Source organism: Colias philodice, chromosome 11, assembly GCF_061535455.1.
Source record: "Colias philodice isolate Cphi_HAF_F1 chromosome 11, ilColPhil1 Martin Lab GWU primary, whole genome shotgun sequence".
Lineage (NCBI taxonomy): Eukaryota > Metazoa > Arthropoda > Insecta > Lepidoptera > Pieridae > Colias > Colias philodice.
In genome coordinates, this window is record NC_143096.1 from 7,683,649 (window position 1) to 7,711,294 (window position 27,646).

Here is a 27,646-nt window from a genome sequence, read left to right on the forward strand (position 1 = left end):
TTTTTATGCTCATGTTGGTAGCTGATGTTTTTACAATAATCGATATACATCGTTACCAGAATGAATTGATTTTTTGTTTTTAAACAAAATTATATACTTTTGATCAAAAAATCATTAATTGAAGATTCATTATCTTTAAGTTTAAACAAGAATCTTTGTTGACTGTAGTTAATGAATGCACGTGTCTTTGAGCTTATCCAATGAATTTTGGAAGTTAATTAAATGTCCTATAATAACAACTGATCTTGAATTCCTACGTGACTTTGCATAATAGAAGTCCACCTCTGTTTCTAATAATACTCGGTTTGAAATAAATCATTTATAGAAAACGACTACAAACTCTGGAAATAAAGTGAGTTCTTGGAAGGAAAAAATATGAAATGAATAAAAGTTTATTCACAACAATAAGAAAATGTGATTCTATGGTCGTGTCGTGATATAATTTTGTCTGTGTAAAACTTCTAGGTTCTATTTGATAATCTGTGGTACAGTACAGGGCTTAATTTCTCAAAACTATCGTGTGCCACAGACCGTGAATAATTATTCAGGCTAATTTCTAAGATGCAAACATGCCTAGAGTATTATTAGAGATGGATCCAAGGTAAAAACAGATGAGACCGTTCTGTTACGAGACTTAATGTGGGTAAACACTCGTCCCTTGTAATCACGAGATTACAGGCCCTGCCTGCCCAACAGGTGAAAGCGATGACAAATTCGGATCACTTAATACAAACACACCTGGAACGTTTATTTAATTGGTATCTAGGTTAATATTCAATATTTTTTATTGTTTATATGACCATAAAAATGTGAATTAAAATACTTATAACCAATTGAAGTTACATAGTTTTTCAATTGATTATTAATTCAAGCTTATATTGCAACTAGCTCTTCCAAATATCTGCCAGGGGACTATACTGAATGTTGGGTGAACATTGAACGTAAGTAAATAATATGTGATTGCAAGTTTCATTTGAGATCATCAGTCAAGTTTTTACAGTAAATCTTCGGTATTATGAAAAGATATATAATATTCATATAACCAAAAAACATGTCATGTCTGTTTAAATTTTTATTGATTTATACCTAATTAGATAAAATAATTATATTTTTATGTCAAAACTTCAAAGAGATATAGAAGTCTTGAGAATGTGGATAGAACTGAGTGCTGAGTTATAATTATTATTATGTCTCTGGGAACAAACTTGATGACAATCTGAAGTAAAATTAATTTAAGGGTTGACCCTTAGGTTTGAGCTCACACAAAATAGAGAAGTTTAAAGTTTCACAAATTAATGTTTAACAATCCAATATTTTGTACTGTTAACAGCAAATTTAAATTAGTATCCTACTAATATAATAAATTCGAAAGTTTGTGAGGATGGGTGGATGGATGTTACTCTTTCGCGCAAATACTGCTGAACCGGTTACAATAAAATTTGGTACGTAGGTAGCTGAAGACCCAGATTCAGACATCAGCAAATATTTTTCCCGGAAATCTCACAGGAACGGGAACTATGCGGGTTTTTCTTTGAAGACGCGGACAAAGCGGGCGGAAATATGGTTCCCTTATATAAAGACGAATTATACCTTATCTTACCACATTTTTAAATTAATAAAATATTAATTAAAATTGCTAATCGTTTATTTAATTAAATAGATGTGTAACTGACAATTTTTTTGATCGTAGACATAATATATAAGTCACTCTATGGGAGTATTCAGAGAGAAAGCTTGAAACTTATAAGCGCTTATCGGCGCTTGTCATGTTCATATATTTTCCTGCGCGGGTTGACAGCACTGACAGGAAAATATATGAACATGACAAGCGCCGATAAGCGCTTATAAGTTTCAAGCTTTCTTTCTGAATACGCCCTATGATCGTAGAGCACTCCGAGTCGTGCAATAGTGTACAGATAAAGTATCTAGTGCTTTAAGATACTACAGAATATTATATTGAATTTATAAATGAATAATTTAACTATTTCAAACTTAACTAACTCTTCAATAAATGTAATACGAAGAAACATGCAATGCGAAATATAGAAATGTCGTCATGAAACTATATCACAGAATGAATAACTAAACTAGCTAAGTTATAAAGGCTTATACTCTTTGAAATAAACGTGGACATTTCACGTCTTCATTAGACGACTAACTAATGTAAGGTATTTACGTATTCACTCGTGTTCTCGTCCAGGCGATGATAACTTTGTTTCACGGTCGAGCTTTGTATAATCTATAAGTTTTGGATTTGAATTCTGTTCCCTCTAGTGTGTGCCTGTTTTGTTCTAGCCTGGAAAAGGTGTAATTTTCTACGGATGGTACCATTTACAGAGTACTCCAAGTCACTCAATGACACTTATTATATGAAGCAATTATTAGATTTTAAAAATATAAAGCACACGATTCCCTAGTTCTTAATAAAAAAATACATTTAACTACTCTTACCACATTTTTTATTTTGAAGGTGTGAATCATTTTTTTCTTTGTCTGTTTCTAAACATATTTACAATATTATTTATATTTAAACATGTATATTGAAATACACAAGTTATGACCCTTTGTGAATAAGTTCGGGGAGTTAAATGCACGTAAAACTATAATTTTGGTATGACGACAACAGAACAATAGGTACACAGTTTCATTAAAATAATTCACGCCGATAGATTCGTACATAGAAAATTTAACGTGAAATTGGAAAGTCCTGTGAACATTTTATACTGTATTCGGGCGAAGCCAGGGAGTAAAAGCATAATTGTAATTATCTTTGTCTGTGCGCCGCAAGCTACACAATAAAATAATTTTAACGTAGCGCCTTAACAATAGATTTTAGATACAAGATTGTGGATGCAATTTAAACCAACTAACCTTCAACTAACTTTAAATTGTTAACTTCATCTGTTGTGAAAACAGTTGGCTGAGATGACATTTTTATAAAATTGTGATTCAGTTTCGGTGCAGAAATTTAATAAACTGGTGACGCGCTCTTTCAATATTTATGGGATAAACAATATACTACCGACTACGAGATACTAAACAAAGGAGTTTTTATGATTGTACATTACCTACTAGTTATGACAAGAGATTATCGTATATATCTAATAATAATGTATCTTTTCCAATTTCATAGGTGGTAGCGTCGTCACTACGAGAGGCTTGGAGAAAGTATAGTAGATGGATTGCTTGGTTTTGTCTTATTTCCTTTTTTTTAAATTATATAATTATAAAGAAGAGCGCACTTGTGTTTGTGTGATATTTTCTACTTCAAAATCTACATTCGCATTTGCAAACTCAACCCTAAACCATAGTATAGATGGTGATAAAAGCATCTAGCTCATTACCTTGTAGCTTGCACAGAATTGCACGATAAAGTATTTTCCACCTTGCGTCCTCGCAAAAGCGCTACAAATTCTATTAAAACGCCAAAGACAATGCAAATCACGGCACACTAAAGTAATATGGCCATAAAGATAACAAGGGCGGTGAAAGGTGGGCCACATTAATCTTGGCATGGACCACCGTTCGTTCTGACAGCGTTCATTAAGACACAAAAGCATAGTCTATCAGTTAGTTTCCGTAGCGCTATGGCTTAACAAATTGGTGGCGTAACGTCTACATTTGGATAATGTGAAGTCGGTACTGTAACTGGTCGGAGCCAGTCGATTCATTTCGCTTCTATTTGCCTTTTGTAGCGGATGTTAAAAGCCATAATATGTTACACTTTAAAATTTGAATCAAATAAAAAAACTCTACATAGCTAGATGACCTTTTTTGTAAATGACACTAAAACATTTAAACAATTTTTATAACCATAATTAATATAATTAAATAAATCATTTTAATATTATCATCTTCAATTGATTAACTGTAACTGTTCAGGAGGATTAAAAACATAAATGTACGTATAAATCAGAGTAGTAGGGACTCATTTAAATTTTAGAATTAGTATAATTATCCTACTCCCTAATATAATTGGAAAAAGCCTACGAATATAATGAATAAATGAATTTAGCTGAGATGAGATAGGGGTAAAAATAAAACAATATTTTTTTAATTGTACAATGTTTATTTCATTTTCATTCATAATGTCATAGACATCGTTACAAATATGTCGATCGAGGAACTCGTTACCTGAAAAATTGACATTAAATTAATATCGTGTAAAGTTTATATACATTATAGAGCTTAATAAAACATATCATCTGGGATAAAACTTGAATAAAACTGTGAAATTGTTTATAGCTTATTTTCCATTAAGTTTTATAAGGCTAATGTTAAAAAATATTTACAGTTTTTGGCTGAAACCAAATTATGACATAAGTGAAGTCCCGTTTCCCCGTAGTGGGGTAAGGGGCAGATGCATTATGCATACATCTGTTTCACTGATCGATTTTCTTAGGGACAAGTAGGTGATCAGCCTTCTGTGTCCTGCCAGACCGAGACATTTTTTTTCCTTCGTCTCCACCGGGAATCGAACCCAGGACCCTTGGTTCTACGCTCACGCGTCAACCACTGTACCAAGGACGCGGTCAAATTATGACATAAACATAGTAATAAAATAAACATTACAATTGTAACTACAATTAAGTATAACAATGAATTAACAATTAATTTAATATTACAAATCAATAAAAAAGTACTTACGTGTAAAAAATCATGCATAAGTAGCATGCACATGCATAAAAGATGCCTTACATGATGGATGTCATAAATTTTTCGTAAATTAGTAATTAATTATAACAATTTAATCCCATTAAACATGCTGATTTGTAATGGTCGTTGCCTATAGATTGATATATATGTAGGAGTATTACTGGCTGGTAGAAGTATTACTGGCTGATGAGAATTACATCGGAACGAGATTTGACAACTGTCGATCTGGCGGAGCGTCGCGTCGATGGTCGGCTGCAGACGTTGCTTGGTTACAAACGAAGAACGGCTAGAGCACCACGTTTGCGACGAATCGCTATTGTTCCGAGTAATCTTGTGCATTGTTGTAACGAAACTAATTAAAAGCGATTGATTAAGTGATTTCCTAATTACTAGTGCATAGATTTGTACGATTACATAACATTTGTTTGTAACATTGATGATTCATTTGTTTCCACCAACATTATAAATTACTGAAGATATCGGTGATTCTGATGATTATGGCCATCCGCCCATATCAGAAGTGGGATATACCATGCGCTAAAGACCGAGGAAAACCAACCACCTGACGAAAATAGCGCCTTGAATTTGTTAAGCAATATGGAAGTCTTATACTTACTCGGATGATAGCAACGACGCAACCGCGCTCCGGTGGCAACTGCTAGCGCTAAGTCTTGTACAGTTAATCTTGTAGAGTTTAATCAGTAAGATGTAGACGTGCATGTAGAAGGTTGGTGTAAGATTACAGCTTATAGTACTGACTAAAAATTTAAAGGGATTTACTTGTGGCTCTTACCAATGCAATGAAAGGCTGCGCTGCCTCTTGCTTGACAAAGTTAAATTTGAATGAGCTCACATGGGAGACTGTAAAACAAAGTTTAATGGCCAGATTTTGTAAACCAAAATTATTTCAAGACTACTTTGATGAAATATTGCATTTTCAAATTGGAACAAAAGAAACCGCAGCAGAAGCTGGCTTATGGAATATGATCGAAACTATACCTAAAACTCGAATGCCAGAAGATGTTATAACTGGATTTGTCATATCAGTCTTATGTCAGATGGATGGTTTGATACGCCATGAGCTAAACGCATATACTGTCACTACCAAACCTCAGCTATTTAGAATTTTAAGAGGCATTTCTCTAAAGCGAAGATCGGAGCTTATTGAAATCCAAGAGCCTGATTTAAAACAATAACAAAAAGATTTGTACACGCAAGAATTCCTGATAAATGTCACTTTTGTGGAATCCCCGGACACCGGCAAGCCGACTGTAAAAAGCATCTTCGAGAAGATTTTTCTAGAATAACTAAACAACAAAATCCGTTAACTGCAACACGTGCTCTCGAGAAATTTGCGACCGTAACCTGCTACATATGCGGTCAAGCTGGACACGTAGCAACAAATTATAACGAAAGAGGATGATGTCGGTTAAAAAGGAGGTATAGCTACTACAAAATAAGAGGTTAATGTCTGCGAACAACGACTGTCGAGTGGCATCTTGAGGCCGTAATCCGGTGAGTCAGTCCCCTTTTTGTTTGAAAGCGGATCGTCTTGCTTTTTGATAAAATAGAGCTATCTTAGTAAGATGCCAGATACTGTGCGCAGTGATCTTGGGCATCTTACGGGCAAGTAGAGCGTGTGATGCGCACTTTGAAAAGTTTGCTAACGATTATCTGAAACGGTCCCAATAAAGCGTGGCGTGACATAACATCTGAGATCGTGAAATCATTGACCATGAATTGTCGAAAGTTGGTCGAAATTCATGCAGAGCAAGACAATCCGTAACCTGTGTGTAATCTGTGAGCATTGTTTGCATGAAGTCTACTTAACTATGTTGGCACGTTGAGTGAGAACAGTTATCGAGTAATGTGGTGTGTGAAGGTGGTTGAAGGGAATGTCGTCCGGGCCATGCAGCTGATAGCGGCTGGTCGAAGTGACACATTTATCCGATTCAACCATAAGTGTTCTTTGGTCGAAAGGACAGTGTCGTCCGGTCCATGCACATGGTCGAAAGGACACACCCGTCCGGTCCAAATGATACTGTGTAAAATTGGTCCTAAGGATAGGACATGCCGATAAAGTGTGTATTGTTTGTTGTGTGAGTAGAAAAAGGTGCCGTCCGGTCCATGAGTGGTCGAAAGGACACACGCTTTTTAATTCTGAGACAATTATTGTTGTATGACCGTAATATTACGTAGTAGACGTAGACGACGACGACGTATTAGCTTGTCAGGATGGGCGAGCGGGTATAGATAGACAGATACCCGTCCGATGGATTGTGTTATTGTTACAGGACTGCAATCTGATGCGCCCGAGGACGGTCGAAAGTCAGAATGGCCGTGTAGGAGTATTACTGGCTGGTAGAAGTATTACTGGCTGATGAGAATTACATCGGAACGAGATTTGACAACTGTCGATCTGGCGGAGCGTCGCGTCGATGGTCGGCTGCAGACGTTGCTTGGTTACAAACGAAGAACGGCTAGAGCACCACGTTTGCGACGAATCGCTATTGTTCCGAGTAATCTTGTGCATTGTTGTAACGAAACTAATTAAAAGCGATTGATTAAGTGATTTCCTAATTACTAGTGCATAGATTTGTACGATTACATAACATTTGTTTGTAACATTGATGATTCATTTGTTTCCACCAACATTATAAATTACTGAAGATATCGGTGATTCTGATGATTATGGCCATCCGCCCATATATATATAATTTACCTGGGGATAATAGTATTAATCTCTACTTAAACCTGATACATACCTAGTTGAAGAGTTTGTTTATTTGAACGCGCTAATCTGTATTGAATAAAATTGAGTAAATCAAAATTAAAAAAAAGTATAGTATAGTATTTAAAAAAGGATAGACTATAAATATATATTATTATAACATTCATATACGATGAGGGTGAAACCGCTGGGCACAGCTAGTACAATATAAAACAAGGATCAATAATGATAGGCTGTAATATACCAATTAATGTGTGTATCAAAATGAACCAAATGCTTATTAATAATTTAATTAGACATTAATACCTAACCGAAGTACGTGCCGCTAAAGATTATATTAGCAGTTTTCAAATAAAACAGAAACGGATGATCAGCAATTAGTGTGTTTTCACTGTAGGTCATTGCCATTTCAAAGACAATAAATTCTGTAACATCAAAATAATTAATAAACCCAATGGCGTAGTATAAATGTAGTTTTATACGTTAGTATAGCTAGTAACTAGAAAAGATAGCCCAGCATATGTAGGTATGTAGATTTAATTTAATAACACAATCTAATACCATTGTTGTGAGAAAATATACATTTGCGTAGGACATTAATTTAACGGGCATTTTTTATACATAAATACAACTTTCCTAACTTTTATCAGACATAAATTATATTTTAAAATAAATTTTTGCTATTATCGATTTTTTATACGTATCGTTTTTTTCGGCATTTTTTTTTTCATTTCTATGCTATTCTGTACACAAATGTAGCGCACAGCACTTCTCATGCATAAATACAACTTTACTTTATCAGTCATAAATGAAATACGTCGATTTTTGCTTGCATCTATTTCATTCAGCATTAAGTTCAGCATGCATACACGTATTTAATTTTATTGTTTGTTAAAAAGACGAAGTGAGATGTTAAGCATGACTGACGATTGAATATATTTAAAATACAAAAATACCTAAGCGAGGTAACCTCCTGAAAACATTGTATTTTTTTTTGCTTTCAAGTAAAATAGGAAAGGACGATTTGCAATAAATCTTATTGGTGGCAATTTGTGCTGGCGCATAGACCTATAGTACACTCTAACATCTGCAATGAAAAAATAAACAATTTATATTCAAGAAAAAAAAACAAGTGGTTTTCACATTTTATTCGTATTTGGTGGATAGATTGGATGGATTTTATTTATGAGTAAAGTAAAAATGGTATGAGGTATGAGGCAGGTTTAATTCCTAGAGTGCCCTAGCTTGCTCACAATATCAAGATACGAATGTCACACCATACAACGCATTGCTGTTGAAGGTCAATAAAATGTACAAAATATAACATTGGATTTTTTATGTACGCTAAAGATAAAGACGCAACACGCACCCTTCTTTTTTGTAGATGGATCTGTGTATCGGGAGTGGTAGTAAACCAGCACCAGAAAAGCTTTCACGGAATTCACACAGTATAATAAAGGTATAAATTAGCTGTTTATTTTAGCCATTGTTATAGGACATTGAATCCTGCGCACGAGGATTGTACAAATATACACGGAGGCGTTTTTTCACCCTATATTTCGCCATGAATAATTCGCATTCAATTAAATTCAACCATGTATGTAATAACATCTATATACTAAGGTGTAAGTATATGGTAATGAAAGGGTTTGTTTATAGGAGCATCACACGAGAAAATAACACATAAATATTGATTGTATCGTTTATTTTTAAAATATAATGTAAAATTTTTAATTATTTGATATTTTGTTAAGAATGGTCATGGAAAATTAAAGATTATAAATTATCCTTAGATCCTTTTCTCCGAAATATTCATATTTCTTATGTGATATATCAATTGTAAATTAATAATACAAAAACAAATCTGAAACATAAATAGATGATACTGTAATATTGTAACATTGAATAAATAAAACACTTTAAACGTGCTATAAGCGAGTTAAAATATTAGGCAATTGCATGTAAAGGTAAAGGTAAAAATTGCATCTTTAAGGAATAAAAATTTATTACCTGTTGGCAGTTACCCAATATCTATTTTGTCCCCGAATCGATTTGAGATGTATATTTTTAATATTGCAATATATTATACAAATTCAAAAAGAACAAGCACCATTTGGATCAGTGTTTGTGTTATTTGTGATATTAATAACATGCATGAATTATTTCGGCCTTTTGGATAAGATCAAAGTAGTATTTAAAATGTGCTTATTAAATACATAAGTGGCGTAGGCGTCAATGTATACTTTATAATAAAATTTGCAAATTGAAAGGTATAAATAAATGAAAATTAAATATTTAATTCTTATTTATGCTAGTTATAAGAATGTGAATTGGATAACGCCGAAATCCCATCTCTCTTTTATTAGTTTATTATAAATAGGTATTATATTAAAGCTAAAAAATAAACAATTCGAACACAGTTTAATACGTTTTAATCAGGACAAATGTATTTTTCATATTTTTCAACAAAAAAACTTGTATTACGGTGATCATATTGTCTAGAATAGTTGTGTCAAATGTATTCGTGTAGTTAGTATATTTGCGTGCGTATGTCATCCAGCATATTTTCCAATAAACACATGCGTATCTAGTTCAGCAACTTTTAAAAGGAATATAAATGGATGGTTTGCAATAAATACTTCAGAAAACCCGCCAAATCGGAAGCCGATATTGATATCTGAAAATTTTCAGAAATAATTTAAACATTGTGTTTTATTTGTTCCTAAAATTATTGATTAGTATGTTTTATTGATTGCTTTTTTTAATAACTGTACAAACGTTTTAGTAAACTATTATTAATTTATGTTAGTCAAATTCATAATATTAGTATATTAACGGTTATATTACGCAATTACGACTTTAGTTTATATTAAATATTAGAAGAGTGTGAGTTTTATTATTATTGGAGTTTAGTATTACATCATTTTCCTATCATAAGCACGTTCACGAAGCAACTTTGGGACTAAAGCTATGTTCTCCAGATATTGTGTTAAATACCATGCAATAATATTATTTTATTCTGTAAGTGACTCAACCAGCATGCAATAGATGATTTAAATAGGTAAATACCTAAGCGGTGTAAACCCCTGAGAATATTTGTATATTTTCAACTTTCAAGAAAAATAGAAAAGGCTGATCAGCTACAAATCTTTTTGGATTAATATATTTGACCATAATCTTCTTACGTATGGCAAACACTGTAATAATAAAAATACCTTTAAATGAGACTTTCCGTATATTATTATATCCATAAATTAATTATCGATCTCTTTCTCTAATATAAAGTAGGATATCTATATATTTTACAAAACGCAGCTGGACGGAAATATACTGCAATAAATATGGTTTAAATCGACCTCATTATTCTTACAAAATCCTTGGTATTATGTTTTTATAAGCAGCTCAAATTATACCACCATTCTGAATAAGGGTATCTATCTATAGCACCGCACGAATAATGAAAATATAAAATTAAATACAAACTTACATAATAAAACAAAACAAAAATGTAAGGTAATGAAAAGGATCTATTATTTCTACGTTGTGTAATAAAATAACACTCAAGCATAAATATTTGTAAAATTTATTTTGTAATTGAAAACATAATACAGGTATAACAATGTAATAACTTATTTTATTTGTGTTACAAACGTTAATTTAAATATTTGATCGTCATTTACATTATCTTCATATAATGGATTAGCTTCACTCGTCGTTTATTATTTTAATAATCGGGACGGATATAAAAGAATTTTGAAGACACTTATAATTCTGATAGGTGTGTAAACTGAATCTGAAACGCATAAATACCGTTATTACTATAAAATTTTACGTATAAAAATTAAAACAAAAAAGCTAAATAAGTGATTTAAGTTCTAACAAAAAATAAACAAAGCAATACATAATTAAATAACTATCTAATGTAGCAAATTGCAATTTAACACAGAAAGTACACAATCCTTAAAAAACCTTGATTATTATTCCATGAGCAGAATTTAAAAGCATTTAAACGTTAAGCATTACTCCATATTAGATAAGGAACTGTATTTCAAAACCTATAAAATCTTAAATGTTAGTAAATAAGCAAATTTCCCGTAAAAGCAATAATTATGAGCATTAGTTTTTGGTTATTAACTCCGAATAACATGCGAGCAAAAATATTTTTTTATATTGATACCTAATTGAAGTAGACGCCGTTAAATATAATTTCATCTCCTACTTTCAAACTAAATAGGAAGGGACGATTTACATTGAATCTTTTAGGACGAGAGATCGCTGCCGAGAGATAGGTGATTCCGAAATCTGGAACATTAAAGGTATAAAAAAAACAGTGACAAATTATAATTTAATTATTATAATTTATATTAGTAACAAGGTATTAGTATACAGGAGAAACTGTATTCATCTCTGGGATATCTACGAGATTTAAACAACGTTATATTACATAGTTTTGTATAACAAATAAACTCAAAAACCACTCTATCGATTTGAAATTCTTTTAGGATTAATAAGCTACATCTTTACTGAGTAGAAAAAAATAAGTATTGAATGGCTGGAGTTATATCTTTTTAGGTGTCGTTACGATTATTTATTTAAAACTTTATGTGTGTTCAACATTACTTGAGTAATTTATTTATTGAGGATGGTGTATAATTTTCTGATTAATTATTTCTTATTGGTTTAAATAAGTTTAAATGGTTTCATAATTTCAATATCGTTTTCGTAAATTGAATTTCTGCACAGGCGACTCTATAGCATGTGCTAAGTGAGCTTTTACGTTATGATCTTTTCATGAAAGTCTCTTAAGATATAATTTATAAAACAGTCAACACTTTATATTAAAAGTGTTTATTAACTTGAGAACTATCTTAATACTATATTATTATTATAAAGGCGAAAGTTTGTATGGATGTATGGATGTATGGATGTTTGTTACTCTTTCACGTAAAAACTACTGAACCGATTACAATGAAATTTAGCACACATATAGAGGGTAACTTGGATTAACACATAGGATAGGTTTTATCCGGGAAATCCCACGGAAACGGGAACTATGCGGGTTTTCCTTTGAAAACGCGGGCGAAGCCGCGGGCGGAAATCTAGTATTGAATACTTTGATAAGATCACGACTCATTAATTATTATGAGTAAGATAAGACCAAACCAGCCAGCTAGAAATGCATTGAATTCTGTGTCTAGGTGTAGAGTAGTTACTACAATAATACAATTAATCTATTGTTAATCCATTTAATGTAGTATCTAGAACATAGTTGTATTGTGTTCTCTGAATAAGACATTTTCTACATCATAAAGTTAATGAAATAGGTTTATGATGTATTATATATTATGTATTTGATGAAGATTTTTGTGTTGTTTAAAAACGTATGTTAAGATAATTGAAATTAAATGTTTTGAAAAACATTTAAGGCATTTTATTATAATTTGAAAATTATTTGCATTCATATGAAAAATGGTTGTATAGGAATGAGAGTGATTAAAATATATCTTGAGTAGATTTATTTTCATTTTATTTGTCTTATAATTTTGCTTACATCTTAAAAGTTTACAATAGAAACATTATAATATGGTAATTCAATTTATTTAGTTTTATTGTTAATTATTCTTACTCTTTAATACTATTGAGTATTAATTTTGTTCAATATCGAAATACACATACACATATAGATTTGAATATAAAATTATTTTTCTAATTAGATTTAATTCCATTGAATAAATTGAATCCAGCGGCTCTTATTTCGTAGTAAAACGGTCTGTCAGCTATGAAAATCCTTGGGAGTTCAATCATAATGCTGTCAATGTATAAAGTGAAAGCTGAAACAATATTGAACATTCAATATTATATGTGCATAATATAAATTAAATAAATAATATTTATACGAGCGTAATATATTTGTTTAACAACTACATTGTCAAGGAAAGAATAAGTTCCATTTTATTAATGTAATTATCATGAAATGACTTCGAAACTATGATAATGTATGCGTATTGAGTAATTATTAGTGCATAAAATAAATAAATAAATAATGCAACGTGCATGCCATAAAGAAAATTAAATTAAATTACCTTTAAGTTTTAGAAATAAATATTTTAATAATAATTGCAGCGTGCATGCAAACAAATCATTAGTACTACACTAGGTATATTTTATTAAATGAAAGTATTATTATTTCAATTGTTTTATTAATTGTTTTTGCTTTTTTCGTATTTTTTTTGTACGTGAATATTATTAAGATAAAATCCTTCTTCTTCTTTAGAAGTAAAAAATAACGTAATTTATCAAAATTCCATGCAATTTTCATCATAATAATAATATAACTTTATAATAAGCTGTTAGGGAAATTATTTTGCAATACATATAATAATTGTTAAACTAGATTACAACTAACTACCTATTGCCCTAGCATTATTAAAGAAAAGACTAATTTATTTTTCATCAAATTCAATTGCATTAAAGTTTTATGAAATACTAGCATTCCGCCTGCGGCTTCGCCCGCGTTTTCAAAAAAAAACCCGCATAGTTCCCGTTCCCGTGGGATTTCCGGGATAAAACCTAGCCTATGTCACTCAGAAATGATGTAGCTTTCCAACAGTGAAAGAATTTTTCAAATCTGCCAAGTAGTTTCGGAGCCTATTCAATTCATACAAACAAACAAACAAAAAATCAAACCTTTCCTCTTTATAATATTTGTATAGACATAAGTATTATCAATTATGATACTGTATATCTGACAGAGTAAACTAGTATTAAAAAAAAGATATCCATGCATATCGCATTTTAAAAACTGATTTTTAATACCTAGGAGTAGAAAGCTCCATTGAATAAAAAGTATTTACATCCTTTCAAGTAAAAAAGGAATGGACGATTGACCAAGAATGTTTTAGAACAAGTGTCACAGTCATTTCTAGTTCCGAATTCTGGAAAATAACATGATCAACTTAAATATTTATTATTCGTAAATCTAATGTAAATAAAAAAAAATACAATCACATGTAGGATATTATTATGCAGATACAAACTCCTTAACATTTTTTCAGATCAATTTTTTGTATTAGTTACAACATGAATTGATAAAAAACAACTGTTTGAAAAAGTAATATAAAGATATACATATATGTATTGTACATTAAAGGGGAAACAATAAACATTAATAAAAATAAAATAAAAAATGCTTGATATATTTAAGTAAGTACCATAATATGCATTTAGGATAAGGTTCTTTGTACTGCTTGTTTGCAATCAAACAAAACAATAATACCTTTAGGTATATTCGTTAAGATTATAATATAATGAGATTATTAAAAAGTAATCTTTTTTAATTCGTCAGGCCAAGTCATCAAAATAAAAAAAATCGTTAAAAATAAAAACTTGAGAGTGAGGTCAAATAATAGTATCAAATGTTTGTTCGATGTTGTTTATTCACTAAAAAGTCAGACAATATCGTCTAGTACATAACACTGGGATAATTTAAATATTATTGAATTCGCAGTCCGTTAAATAATGTGACTCCACCAGTTCTGATTTCAAAGTAAAATGGTCTGTCAGCGAGGAAGATCTTCGGAGGAGGCTCGTTAAGTAAAAGACTTGTTGCGACGATACCGTAGACTGAAAAAAATCCGAACTCATATTTTAACAACCTTTTAATGAAGCATGCAATCGAACAAACATATTATTACTAGTATAGTATTATAATATTATCTGTGATATTATCAACTAGCACTACTCGGCATTAACTTTAAGCATTCATAGCAATATTGTCTACAATTCTACCATATCTTTTAAATGCATGTACATAATATGTATAAATAAAATAAAAATAATATATTTTTTGTATTTATTACCATATTTTTTATTCTACGTGAATGATAAGAAAAATTTGAAAAAATGTATCGAGTAATTTTATAAAATATTAATTCTGGGAAAACGCATCGAATATTTTTGAAGCTTTTTTTGAAGGTTTTGCCGAAAAAATATACGAAAGATAAATTCTTTATTAATACAGTTTCATTGAATATTTTATAAAATTTAAAACTGTTATTTAATTAAGATTACTCTTACCGTTATTTTTTATTAATTGGACGTAGTAAATAGGAGTTACGTTTTTAAATTGATCCTATAGTATACGAATGTAATAAGTTGTTTTAATATTTACTTTAACTTATTGAAGTTTTATTATGAAGATGATATATTATTATAAATATTATGTAAAAGCAGATTATATATCTATATATACTTTATTTGCTGCATGCATTACATACATGGAAATGCTAATAAATACCTAGGAGTGATAGGCTCCACTAAATAAAATTGTGTCGCTTCCTTTTAAATAAAATAGGAACGGATGATCAGCAAGGAATATTTTTGAAAGTGAAAATAGAACTAATCCAAACTCTGAAAATGGAAATAAAAAATAAAATGTTTTTGATTTTCATTATATTCACCATTATTTAGCTGGTAGGCAAATTATGTAAGTGTTTCATGCTTGTGATGTTATAACTGATTAATCTTTCATATATTGTACAGTCTACATGTTTACAATTATAACGAAAAAAATATAAATTTTGTGCTAAAACAAATTTAACCTTTGTGTGACATACGGTCAGTAGTTTTGCAATTTTGAATGCAGAAAGTATCTATTTATTTGAACAGGGTCTCGTAAAGATAAAATATAGAACGGGAATAATAACAATAAAGAGAGCAATATATTCATAGTTTACTTTATTTAATTATGTGATTAATTGTTAACTTAATACTTCTTGATTCTACCAAACTTTGTGTCCCTTATTTAATAGATATTATAGTATATTTATTTTTTCTTGAATTTTATAAACGTAGAGGTTTCATCTTACAAATTTAATAAGATGCCCAAAAGAAACATTTCTTGGACAATATTTTTAATATTTAAAACACATGAAATATATGATGAAGATTTGGGAAACAGAAACACTTTTGTGTTTGCCTATTGGATTTAATTCCTATTTTAGAATAAAACTCAAGAACACAATGAAAACTATAATATATGAAATTATTGTATACAAGTATACTTATATTCAACAAAGCCAGATTCATGTATTATCCTATTTTGTCGGAATGCAAAGCTATTTATTTAGCTGTTAACGACAGAACGCTTCCATAAAGAGAATGTAAGTACTTCTTTATGGAACAAATGATAACGCGTTGAAATCTCTACGCTCTTATATGACAAGAAGCTTAGAAATGAGAAGTGACTTTGCTAAGTCTACTTCATTTGCAGCAAACTACACTGTTTGCTCGTATTTTGTATTGAAGAACCCTTCAATATATAATATTAAGAAGCCTTTCTTGTAACTGTTTGTAAATATAGTATGTATATATATTTATGTTGGATGCTACCACGAGAGGTGAGGATAGATTAATGAACATAAAACATCTTATATATTGTAGCTTTGTATAATTCCAAGTTAACACAGGGATTTAAATTCGTACAACTTTCTATTCTTTAAAAATTATCATAAATTCAAACATTTCGTAGTACCACATTGATATCAAATATTATTTTAGCATATTAGAAATGGATGTTGATATTCAAAGAGTGTATGTAGAGGTATACACGATTGTTTTTTTATGATGATAAATATAATAATAATTGTTCTTTCTTTTTAACTAGATGGTCAGTGTAAATTGTTTTTCAAGACAAATATTGAAGAAGCATTAACTTAGATTTCTAATTTACTTGATTTTTGAGAGTTTGCATGAAGTCGCTATGATGATGATGACCTTTAATGATCTAAGATGATGACCGTATAGAAATTTAAAACAAAAAGAGCAGAGTATTTTATTACAGAGGCGGTTTCGTGGGTATTCTTATATCTATCAATTGTCACAATACCCTTATAGACTACAAGCCCGCATAGGACAAAAATATGGGTCAAATGAACCACCAGGGGTCATATCTAGAACGATAGCAGAGCAAAAAATAATAAGATTCATCACTATGCCGTCACTTGTAAGCTGTCCAACTGAGTGCAGATGAGAATTGAAAAGTACAGGTAGACTCGGTAAATTTTGGTCATATATTTTTGTACGGCATTCTTAACCATCTATAGATCCATTAAAAATAATAAGAAACCGCTCAGTGCCGTACAAAAATGGTGGTCCACCAAGTCGGAATTTTTATTTAATTTCCGAGAGTTACCGGGGGTAAATTTGGTCATTTGACCATGTACGGCATCTGTGTCATACTATTGCTATACTGCTTTTAATCCATTATTCCTCAACGCCGTACAAAAATCATGGGGACAAGGGGAAAAAATCGAGAGTTGTAATCCCCTCTCTTTCCCCACTCCAGGGGGTCATTTGACACAACACGAAATAAATTTACTTTTAAAGTATTTTATGCATAGATAATATTTTTTCATGTGCCGTACATTTTCGTTGGTTCAAAGGGGAAAAATCTGAAAAAGAAAAAAATCCATATAACGAAATGTTTGCTTTATATTTTGATAATAAAATATAAATATACATTAATATTAAGAAGCTCGAGGTGGTTAATTATTACCTTGGAAAGTCGGAGTCAGGTGGAATGGACTCCGTTAAATTGATGAACTAATAAAAAAGCTATGAACGAAAAGATGTGAATTATATGCAATCAGCCCATGAATACAGGTAAAGTCACAAGCAAATGCTAGTAATATATACATATTCAAAATGTACAAGTAAAGCGCTTCCAAATGATACCAAACACTGCATATTTATCTTAACTTTATTTTTTTACTCTGTATGTTTTGTCCGCTAGAGGGCGCCACATTAGATTTTGTGAAACCCCATATAGCCTTTAGCTAGCTGGTCGCTGGTTATCCAGTGAACAGTTCAGACGCTTCTAATGATATGTTTTTTGCATTTGTCGAATTCTGATAAGTAGTTTAGAAGTTACGAGGGAATAGATGAACATACATACATGACCTGTAAACAACCATAACCCTCCTTTTGCTTTGCCGTAGTTGGGTAAAAATATGTTAATGCCGTACTGTATCAAATGGCCATAAAGCACCCTTAAAATTGTAGCTTTCGTCGCTTTCATCAGCCTAAAAGATGTGGTCTGCACAAAAATGTACGGCATCGTTTTTTCCTAATTTATCTATGTTAATACTATTTAAAACAACGAATAAAGTGTAGAAAACTATTATATTTCATTAATCTACGATGTTTAACTTTAACAAAATTTCTGGTTTTTCATTTCTCTATAACTTTTTTTAGAACGGTTTCTTTTGAACGGCAATACTATACAACAATTGGATTTTACGATATCATGTTAAAAAAAAAGTTCCCGTACAGGGTCAAATGACCTTACAGCTCTTTATATCAAGAATTCGATGAAATTAAGATGATTATTGGTATACATTTAAAAGAACAATTATTTTTTGACGGCATTGCTTTTAATAGTACTTTTGAGTGCTAGATAATGTTTTGGAACCGAAGCCGTACTTAGTCAAATGACCCCCTGGAGTGGGGAAAGAGAGGGGATTGCAACTCTCGATTTTTTCCCCTTGTCCCCATGATTTTTGTACGGCGTTGCGGAATAATGGATTAAAAGCAGTATAGCAATAGTATGACACAGATGCCGTACATGGTCAAATGACCAAATTTACCCCCGGTAACTCTCGGAAATTAAATAAAAATTCCGACTTGGTGGACCACCATTTTTGTACGGCACTGAGCGGTTTCTTATTATTTTTAATGGATCTATCGATGGTTAAGAATGCCGTACAAAAATATATGACCAAAATTTACCGAGTCTACCTGTACTTTTCAATTCTCATCTGCACTCAGTTGGACAGCTTACAAGTGACGGCATAGTGATGAATCTTATTATTTTTTGCTCTGCTATCGTTCTAGATATGTCCCCTGGTGGTTCATTTGACCCATATTTTTGTCCTATGCGGGCTTGTAGTCTATTACGATTATCGTAAACACGCTTACTTGTGTGTGTGAGTCATTTCGAACGTGTTGTATGAAGTTTCCCTACCGGTTGTCTATACTGTCTGTGTCTGTGTATCTATATTGTGATACACCGCAGTTTTTGATTGCTTTGACTTTAAAAGTAATTAAGTACTCCTTGTTTAGGTTCATGCATTTCGAAGGGAAAAGGTTTTGATAGGTAGAAAACGCTAAAACCAATGTTTATATTTGTAAAAATTAAGTATTTTTATAATTAAATGATGAAATAAAAGTCAAATAGGAATTCATGTAGTTCATACATTTTTTTGCAAAGCTTGGAACATTGATAGATACTTTATTTGGTGTACTGATATGTTACAACGATTACAAGTATTCAGGTTTAATTTTTAAACAATATGCAATATGAACATCATTTCAAATATTATAATAATCTTATTGTTTATTTATTCCAGCATTAATTCCATTGAATAAAAGCAATCCTTTAGACCGTATATCGAAATAAAATGGCCTATCAGCTTTAAATATCCTGTGCTGTGGTTTAACGTTTGGCATTAACATATTAATAAAGAAACCTGAAAAAATATATTAATTAAATAATTAAATAGTTACTTCATTTATAAATATAATCAATTTGGAAAGATCGCAAAGGAACTGAAATACATTTATTTGACGAAATCAGCGAAACGACAGCTTTGTCAACAGACTTGTTTATTGCTAAACACACAAATTCAATGCTAGAATTTATGGTGTTATTCCAGGAATACAATTTTATTCTTTTAATAAGAATTTTCGTGTTGAACAAAACAATCTGGTATAAATTAGACTAACGCATTAGTGGTATAATATAATATTGTTATTACTTTTTAATAGCTTAGGTTAGGAGTTTAGAGTTAAAAATTATAGGTATACTCAAAGAAACCAAAGGCTATTACATTAATTCCATACCTTGATTCCAACACATTTGAAACTTGAAGCGATACTGCCCAAAAATATGAAATGAATGCCAAGGAAATGATAAAAATAGGCATCAAAACTATACCTAAATCCGGAAAATTAATATTTTACTCCAGAGAAGATTGGCGATGATCTAACTCTAATTTCGAGATAAAATGGTCGATTAGCGAAGAAGATTTTCTGATTTGGCGTTATGACGAAACTTTCTTTCCGAGGTAAGAATACTGAAAATATGAAGCGACAAATTCCAAAATGGCTTATTGACATCACTTACGAAATCTCTAACAAGAAGGCTAAAAGTTCGACATTATTTTTGAGTTCTATTTGTTATAGATATGTTTTAATTTTGTGCACTCAGTATTATTAAGTTAATTTAAAAAATACTGCCCAGAGATGAGACATTGAAAAATAAAATAACAAAAAAGGTTAGTTTACAGACAAGTAAAAGAAATATTGTGAATAGTATTTACCTTTTGTTACAAAATGAAGAAGGAAGATCACAGTAATAATTATAACTTTCGTAACAGTGATTATTTTAGTTCTTGAATATCTTATTCTTGCATAGAAGTTAGTATAGTTTGAATTATTCACAGAGGAAGAAATAAACTTAATCACACGGTAAGGTAAACAAATGCAAACGCAAATTAATAAGATTTGTAAAAAGTTAAAAAATAGATATTAATATGGCCGAAAGTTATATGTTTGAGTTTATTGGGCTATCAATAATCTCAAACTAATGATCGTATTTTTTATAGCAAAACTCACCGTTGGCAGCGGCTGCTTCAGCACCTTCTTCATTCACTTCAATAAAGGCCTTTTGTAAAGCATCAGAAATATATAAACCGTTATCAGTTCCTTCCAAGAGGTTGCTAAGGCGAGCGGTACTGGCAGAGAAAACTCTCTTAACGCCCATCTGCAACAAAGTTATCAAATATAATTACAAATTTAAATTTGGCTAGTACAAAGAATTTAATTCTTATTTCCCATGTACATTGTACGCACTACATATATGGGCCAGCGATACTTACATTTTCCAAAACCTTTTTAAGATCGGTGGTAGTTTCAATTTTGAATTTAGGAATGTGAACTTCAACTTCCGTCTTGTATAAGTTTTTCAGGGCCTTGTCCAAAACATTAGGGTCCTTTAATTTCTGTTCCAATTCATTGATACCGTCTACTTCATTTGGAAGTACCAATACCATTGATGCTTCTTCTCCTTCATAGAACATTTCCAAAATCTAAAATATTCAAAAAAATATATTAGCCTGGCCAGTGTAAGCACTATTTGTTTGTACATTATGAATTGTCATGTTACATTTATTTATGGGAAGATTGTTTTCAATTAGGTATAACAATTATATATTTATCAATGACAAAGAATAATGTAATATGAATATTTTTATTTACCTGGGCTTTGAGTTCGTCACTTTCGCCATACTGGAAATCTCCTTTTTGGTACATCATATCTACTTTAACAGACTTGTCTTTGGTTACATGGAAATCTCTTGGTGCCGTTGCATGTTTGTTGAAGGGACTTTTCCAGAGACCCTGAAGATTTAAATTTCGTAAATTCATTAAACGACATTCTTAAGGTATTTTATTATCGAATATTTTTTCTAATACTGTTTTGGTCGAAATGGTTTTAAACATGCACTAGGGATATATTTCAAATAGTTCTAAATAGCCATCGGGTCTTGTCTATTTTCAATGTGATAAGCTAGACGGAACATATTTTTTCAATATTTTTTTTTAATTCGGTTGTCTTAAAATAGAATTGTTAAATATCAAAAGTAAACTCAATTAAATAGTGCATACAATAATAATTAAAAATCGTAATCGTAAACACAGTAATGTATAGATAATGGATTGATTCAATCATATTACCCATTTAATTGTCTCTATCATAATTAAAATTAAATACCTTGAAATAAATAGCATTGACCAACAATGCACGAGTATCAGAACTTAAAGAGTTAGGGTCCACGAGATTCTTTATTTTGTGGTTTGTTTGGTCTTCCACCTGTAAAAAACGTAACAATATGTTATCATAGATAAACAAATTTTTTGTACGTAAATTGGATTATACTTTAACAATTATATCACAATTACCCAGGCATTAATCGCATTCGCAGTTGGGCCACTATCAACGAAGTTTACGTTTTGAACTTCAGAGTGGAAAACATCACGAGTTACAGCTGCAAAATTGTCATTTAATTTGTAATTTTGTGCGATGTAAATTTTACTCGCAGTTTTGAGTTCAACTCCCTTGACCGATTTCAGTCTGTCATCGGAATGAGAAAACACTGCTTTCGTCTGAAAATTGAAAAGGTTGTTTATTTTTATTATTATTGATATGAGCGTTAATAAATTCATGGTCAGTCGATGTTATTATTATCATTTACGGTTTTCTTACGGGATTTTCCTGTTGACGATTTTCTCATATTATAATTATAATTTTACTCACAACATTATCGTTGGGCATGCCGATAGCGTTGAGCAGTTCATCGTGGGATTCTCCTTCGGAAGCCAAAGCCAGCTGAGCGAGGGGAGTCAACACGGAGAATGCTGACATTACAAAACTTTCATTTGGCTTCTCCTTTACTACTTCCTGAAATTGTTGTTAATGTTATTTGATCACTTTATTAATAATAATGGAGGTTTTTAAGAGTAGAGTGAACAGGTACATCCTAGAAAAGCACGCTCAGCTTACAGTGTCAGTATCAGTGAGATCGTGGCCAAGCACTCCCCTATTGTACAATAAAAAAAAATATATCTTTAGATATTCAAAAGTCATTGTTCGTTTGGTTTTTTCTTGATCAGTTTGTTCTATTAACAGAGGTGTTCCTAAAGGCATATTGAATGAATTAGACGTTAGATGACTTATGCCTTTGGCCTTAAATGTTCCTGTTTCCTCAACATGGTATCTTAGCCAATAATGCAGATAATTTGCACGCGATATTGCTTCAGATGCTTGCTCTGTGTTGACGAATTGAACAATGTTTTAAGATGAGAGAATAAGGGCATTGCTAGGTACTAAAATGTATTCAAATGCATTAGATTTAAATTTATATCGATATATAACTTACAGAGAACATGTTAGCTGTGAATTGATCGTTTCCATTTTTCAATGTTCTGGATAATTCCGTATTATCTCCTAGTGCTATAGCAGCGAGTGTCATCACTGAAAAATAAACATAAGAGTTGAAATGTAAGGAAATTTTTAGTTTCAGTTATAATTAAAGGTAGTGTTTATTGCTTTAGGATTTCATCTGACAATGTTTTCTATAGTATTTACTATTTGTGGAGCTCTATAAATAATTTGTAGTACATCTAATTGAACTACAACTACATATTTAATTTTATTGCTTATCGCACCAAATTTTATGTATTTCAATTATAAATTATTGAAGTGATAGTCTAATGTAATAGAATTTAAAACAGTACAAATTATTTCAATATTGTCCGAATAGTACTCGCTGGATTCATTAAGTTTGTTCGTAAAAGTAAAAGATATATATCTACACTCCCAAAAACCACACATACCTACAATTAATTTCAAATGTATATCACTGTGTTTACGAATAGATAAATTAAAATTGTTTAACATATTAATAACATGAATCATCAGTCCGGTGCTTTTTCGTGCATCATTAAAATTTTAAACACGACATGTAGAAGATGTATAAACGTTTTCGATAAAAGGTACACAAAAACAGTTTATTAATTGACTTCGATTGAACTTTAAATATGTTAAACCGGTCTAGGAGGTAAAAAATTCCCTCTATCACTTTTTATGTCTGGGATTTCCAAAGCGACTATGTACTTAGATGCGATGATGTATTGTTTGGTTAAACGACATTGCATCATCGTAATTTTATTTGAAAATAAATAAATCGTAGACTAAAGGAAATACGTGGGAAGTACCAATAATAAAACACATAAGTATTGAATGTTGTTATTTATTATTCAGATCTTTATGCGATTATTTGTTACGGAGTTATTGTTAGTATGTTTTCTATTTATATTATTTTAACGTAAATAGTAATATTTTAAACAATGATTTTAAATTTTAATGATGATAGCTCTCTCCTCTCACTTACTATACTTCAAAAGAAAGTATGTAGTTCATTTAGTAGTAGTTCATTATATTCTGATGTAAATATTAAAAATGGAATTAGTTAATATAATCAATATCGTCATAAAATCAAAAGTTAAATTCCTGTGATTTGTATGAGACAACAAAACACATTTAAAATACTTCGCAATAGCGAGTAGAATACTGATGAAGTTCTAAAGCAAAATAATAAAGAAACAATACAACCGAATTGATAAAACGTTTTTGGAAGTCGGCTAAAACCTATAGGTCTCTTTAATAGAAATAAATTGAACAATGGATCGATTTATAAAATATAGTGACGTTGAAAATGTATTGCAATTACTTAGGTATGACTCGAAGGGAGATTCCCACTGGAATATAAATTAATATTCATAGAACATCACTAAAAATGAAATTGATTAAAAATTTAAAAAGTCATTATTACAGTTTATAGCTATTTATTATAATTTACTAATAGTAAATCGTATAAAAAAGCGTGTGTGCCGAACATACGTTTCAGAAGTGAAACTTCATTGGCAAGATTCAAAGATACCAAAATCCTTGAAAATTTAACCTTTGAAGAAGTTTCACTTCAAAAATCTGAATGGTTCCAATAACAAACAATTACAGTGCATTAGTTTCACATAATACGATTATATCCCAATCGATTTGGTTATTTGTTTTGTTTTGATCGATGTAATCGTTTTAAGAAAAACACAACATTAGGAAAAAGTACAAATACCTACTTAAATATTTTAGGTAAAACGAAATTAACTATTATTTTCTTACTAAATATAAAAAATAAAATGTACATAAATAATATTTTATATGATAAAATGTTACTAATTTTCTGATTTATATAAAAAATAAACGATACAATACTTGAAATTAATTTCTTATATTCAAAGTAATTCGAGTTAATAGCCGGCATTGATTACCATCAGGGGTCAAGGTCAAGTTCACCGATAACTAGATGCTTAAAAACCCACAACTTTGAATACTTTTGTTTATTGAGATAAGAAGTTAAATATATACCTACCTACTTTCAAGATAAAACTCCAATAAATATGTATGAGTTGAAAAGAAATTGCATTTAATGCAATTAAATCGATATTATTAATATGACGTACCTACCTATATTTTTTTATTGATGAAGGTAGAAAAGAATGTTTTGTATTTTAAGTATTAATTAATTATTAATCTAAGAAATCAATATCACGCATAAAGAAATATAATTCGAAATTAGCATGCTTAATTCTTATAAAATTCCATGTAAAGCAACAGGCAGGTAATTGAAATTTGAAACGAGGAATATGTACAAAATTATTGGTAATATACTAGAGCATTAAGGAAAATAAATTTGTATTTTTCCAAAAAATATTATTTAAATATTATTCACAAGGAAAATAACATAGAATAGTGGACTTACAATAAAAAATAGTGAGCTTCATTTTGCCGGTTGACTCGTTCAATCGCCGGTCACACACTAACCAGTTTCATGAAGGTGATGTGCCTTAAGTAATTCACAGTCGGTTGTTATTGTTGCCACGGTAAACAATCTCGACTTTGGGTCATTGGGGAATTCAAAGAATTATCTCGGTCCCAATTAAAATAAAATTATGCGAGATCTTAGGGACTATTCACATATGCACGTCTTAACTCGGGACAATTAAAACTACATGACCGATTAAATCCCGTCAAATCAGTTTGGTATTAATACAAGCAAATGTGAAGAGACCCTTCAATCAATTTTCCTAAATTGATAAGACTTCTTTATAATTGTTATTGACATTAGTTATCGTTCACGTAAAATTGGATAAATCATTGTATGATTTATCTTATTTTCTACTAAATATGCTAGAATAAAAGGCAAGTATAATATTATTAAGTATTTTGTTCATGTGAAACATAACATTAAATTGTGATACATTAAGAAATGCAGTATCTATTGAATTGAATTGATTATTTGCTGCTGGACCCATAATAAATAGTTATAGTAGTTTGCTGAAATTTAGGTTTCTTTTTTAGTAGGATACTTCGTTTAATGATTAAAAGAAAATACTCAGGAGGAAATTTCTCAAACGCTAATCTTCAGTTATTATTATTTTATTTGATACTACTTAACACATGCCCACATCGTTGGGCGTCAAACAATAGGTATTGGAATTTCACATTGGAAAATATGATCGAAACATTAATCCTATCACATGGTATGTCCACTGAGGAGTACTTTTGTGTCATTCTATTATTACACTATAGCTGTGCCCCGCCGCGCCGTTCGATCCGCATTGCTCCGTTCCCATTGGTAATACCATGATGGAGTCTATATGGTCTTCCACGATTTTAAATGAACTATCTAACAGTGAAATAATTTTTCAAATCGGACCCGTGGTTCGCGTTCGCGTGGACGCGTTCACGCAAACAGGCAAAAATAAACTTTTCAGCCTTATAATTTATAATATTAAGTATAACTAGAATAATTTTCTCATTTATGATTGAAAAATTAATATAGGATACTGTATTATATAATATATTATTTCACATGTGATTATGGAGCAAACGAGTCCAGAGTGTCTTAATAAAATAATAAAACGATAGTTTGGATAGTGGGTTCTATTTTTGGAGCGATCGCCAACCTCCTGTTCAGACAAAGGACACTAAACTATTAGTGTTTTTGTATTGTAACATAAACATATACTTTTAATATGGGAGGATAACAGGACATAAAAGTAATTTTTCATCATTTGAATTTATTCATGATTTAACACAATGCGGTTGTTGTACATTACTTTAACGTTTCGAATAACTAGTTTGACAACTGAGGAGTATATATTTGTTTATGATCATTATCTCCATAGCGACAAAGGATGTTGGTCCGAGATCAGGTCTAAGAACTAGTTTATGGAAAGCAAAAAATCCTTTTTTGAAAAACAACAACAACAAATCATAGTTGTTGAAACGAAGACAAATAAATTATTGTAATACTGGGAGCTGATTCCAGGAATTTTATCATGTTTCTGAATTTAATTGAATATACATTCTGGCTTAAAATGTAAAGTAAAGTTAAATAAAAATACATTTTGATTTTATGTCATTACCATTTACCACCAACCACATGGCAAATATAATATGTAGAGATACATTTCGTGATTTTTTGTATTTATAACAATGCGAACAATTTTGTTTAAAATATGTAAAATGAATGTGTTCTGTAAGTTATCTTCAAATAAGTTTTTGTAAATAGCATGAATATC

General features: G+C 30.7%; 1 protein-coding gene and 1 pseudogene across 10 annotated transcripts; one reads left to right on the forward strand and one right to left on the reverse strand.

Moving 5' to 3' along the window:
* Positions 1–3,461: 3,461 nt before the first annotated feature.
* Positions 3,462–6,079, forward strand: LOC149484737 (uncharacterized; annotated as a pseudogene).
* Positions 4,049–25,933, reverse strand: LOC149484738 (alaserpin-like). 10 transcript variants are annotated; one of them, XM_089701000.1, is made up of 10 exons: positions 25,822–25,933; positions 23,383–23,477; positions 22,761–22,904; positions 22,406–22,609; positions 22,218–22,316; positions 21,704–21,844; positions 21,325–21,534; positions 21,062–21,209; positions 10,457–10,584; positions 4,049–4,134 (listed from the first exon to the last, which is right to left on the reverse strand). In XM_089701000.1, exons 1-9 carry the CDS (start codon positions 25,841–25,843, stop codon positions 10,457–10,459), a joined length of 1,191 nt encoding a protein of 396 aa, XP_089557126.1. In that variant the 5' UTR covers positions 25,844–25,933; the 3' UTR covers positions 4,049–4,134. The 10 variants fall into 10 exon arrangements, with proteins under 10 accessions (XP_089557126.1, XP_089557124.1, XP_089557125.1 ...); XM_089700999.1 differs by lacking the exon at positions 4,049–4,134 and adding an exon at positions 9,803–10,064; XM_089701001.1 differs by lacking the exons at positions 4,049–4,134; positions 10,457–10,584 and adding exons at positions 10,955–11,180; positions 11,565–11,689.
* Positions 25,934–27,646: the final 1,713 nt, after the last annotated feature.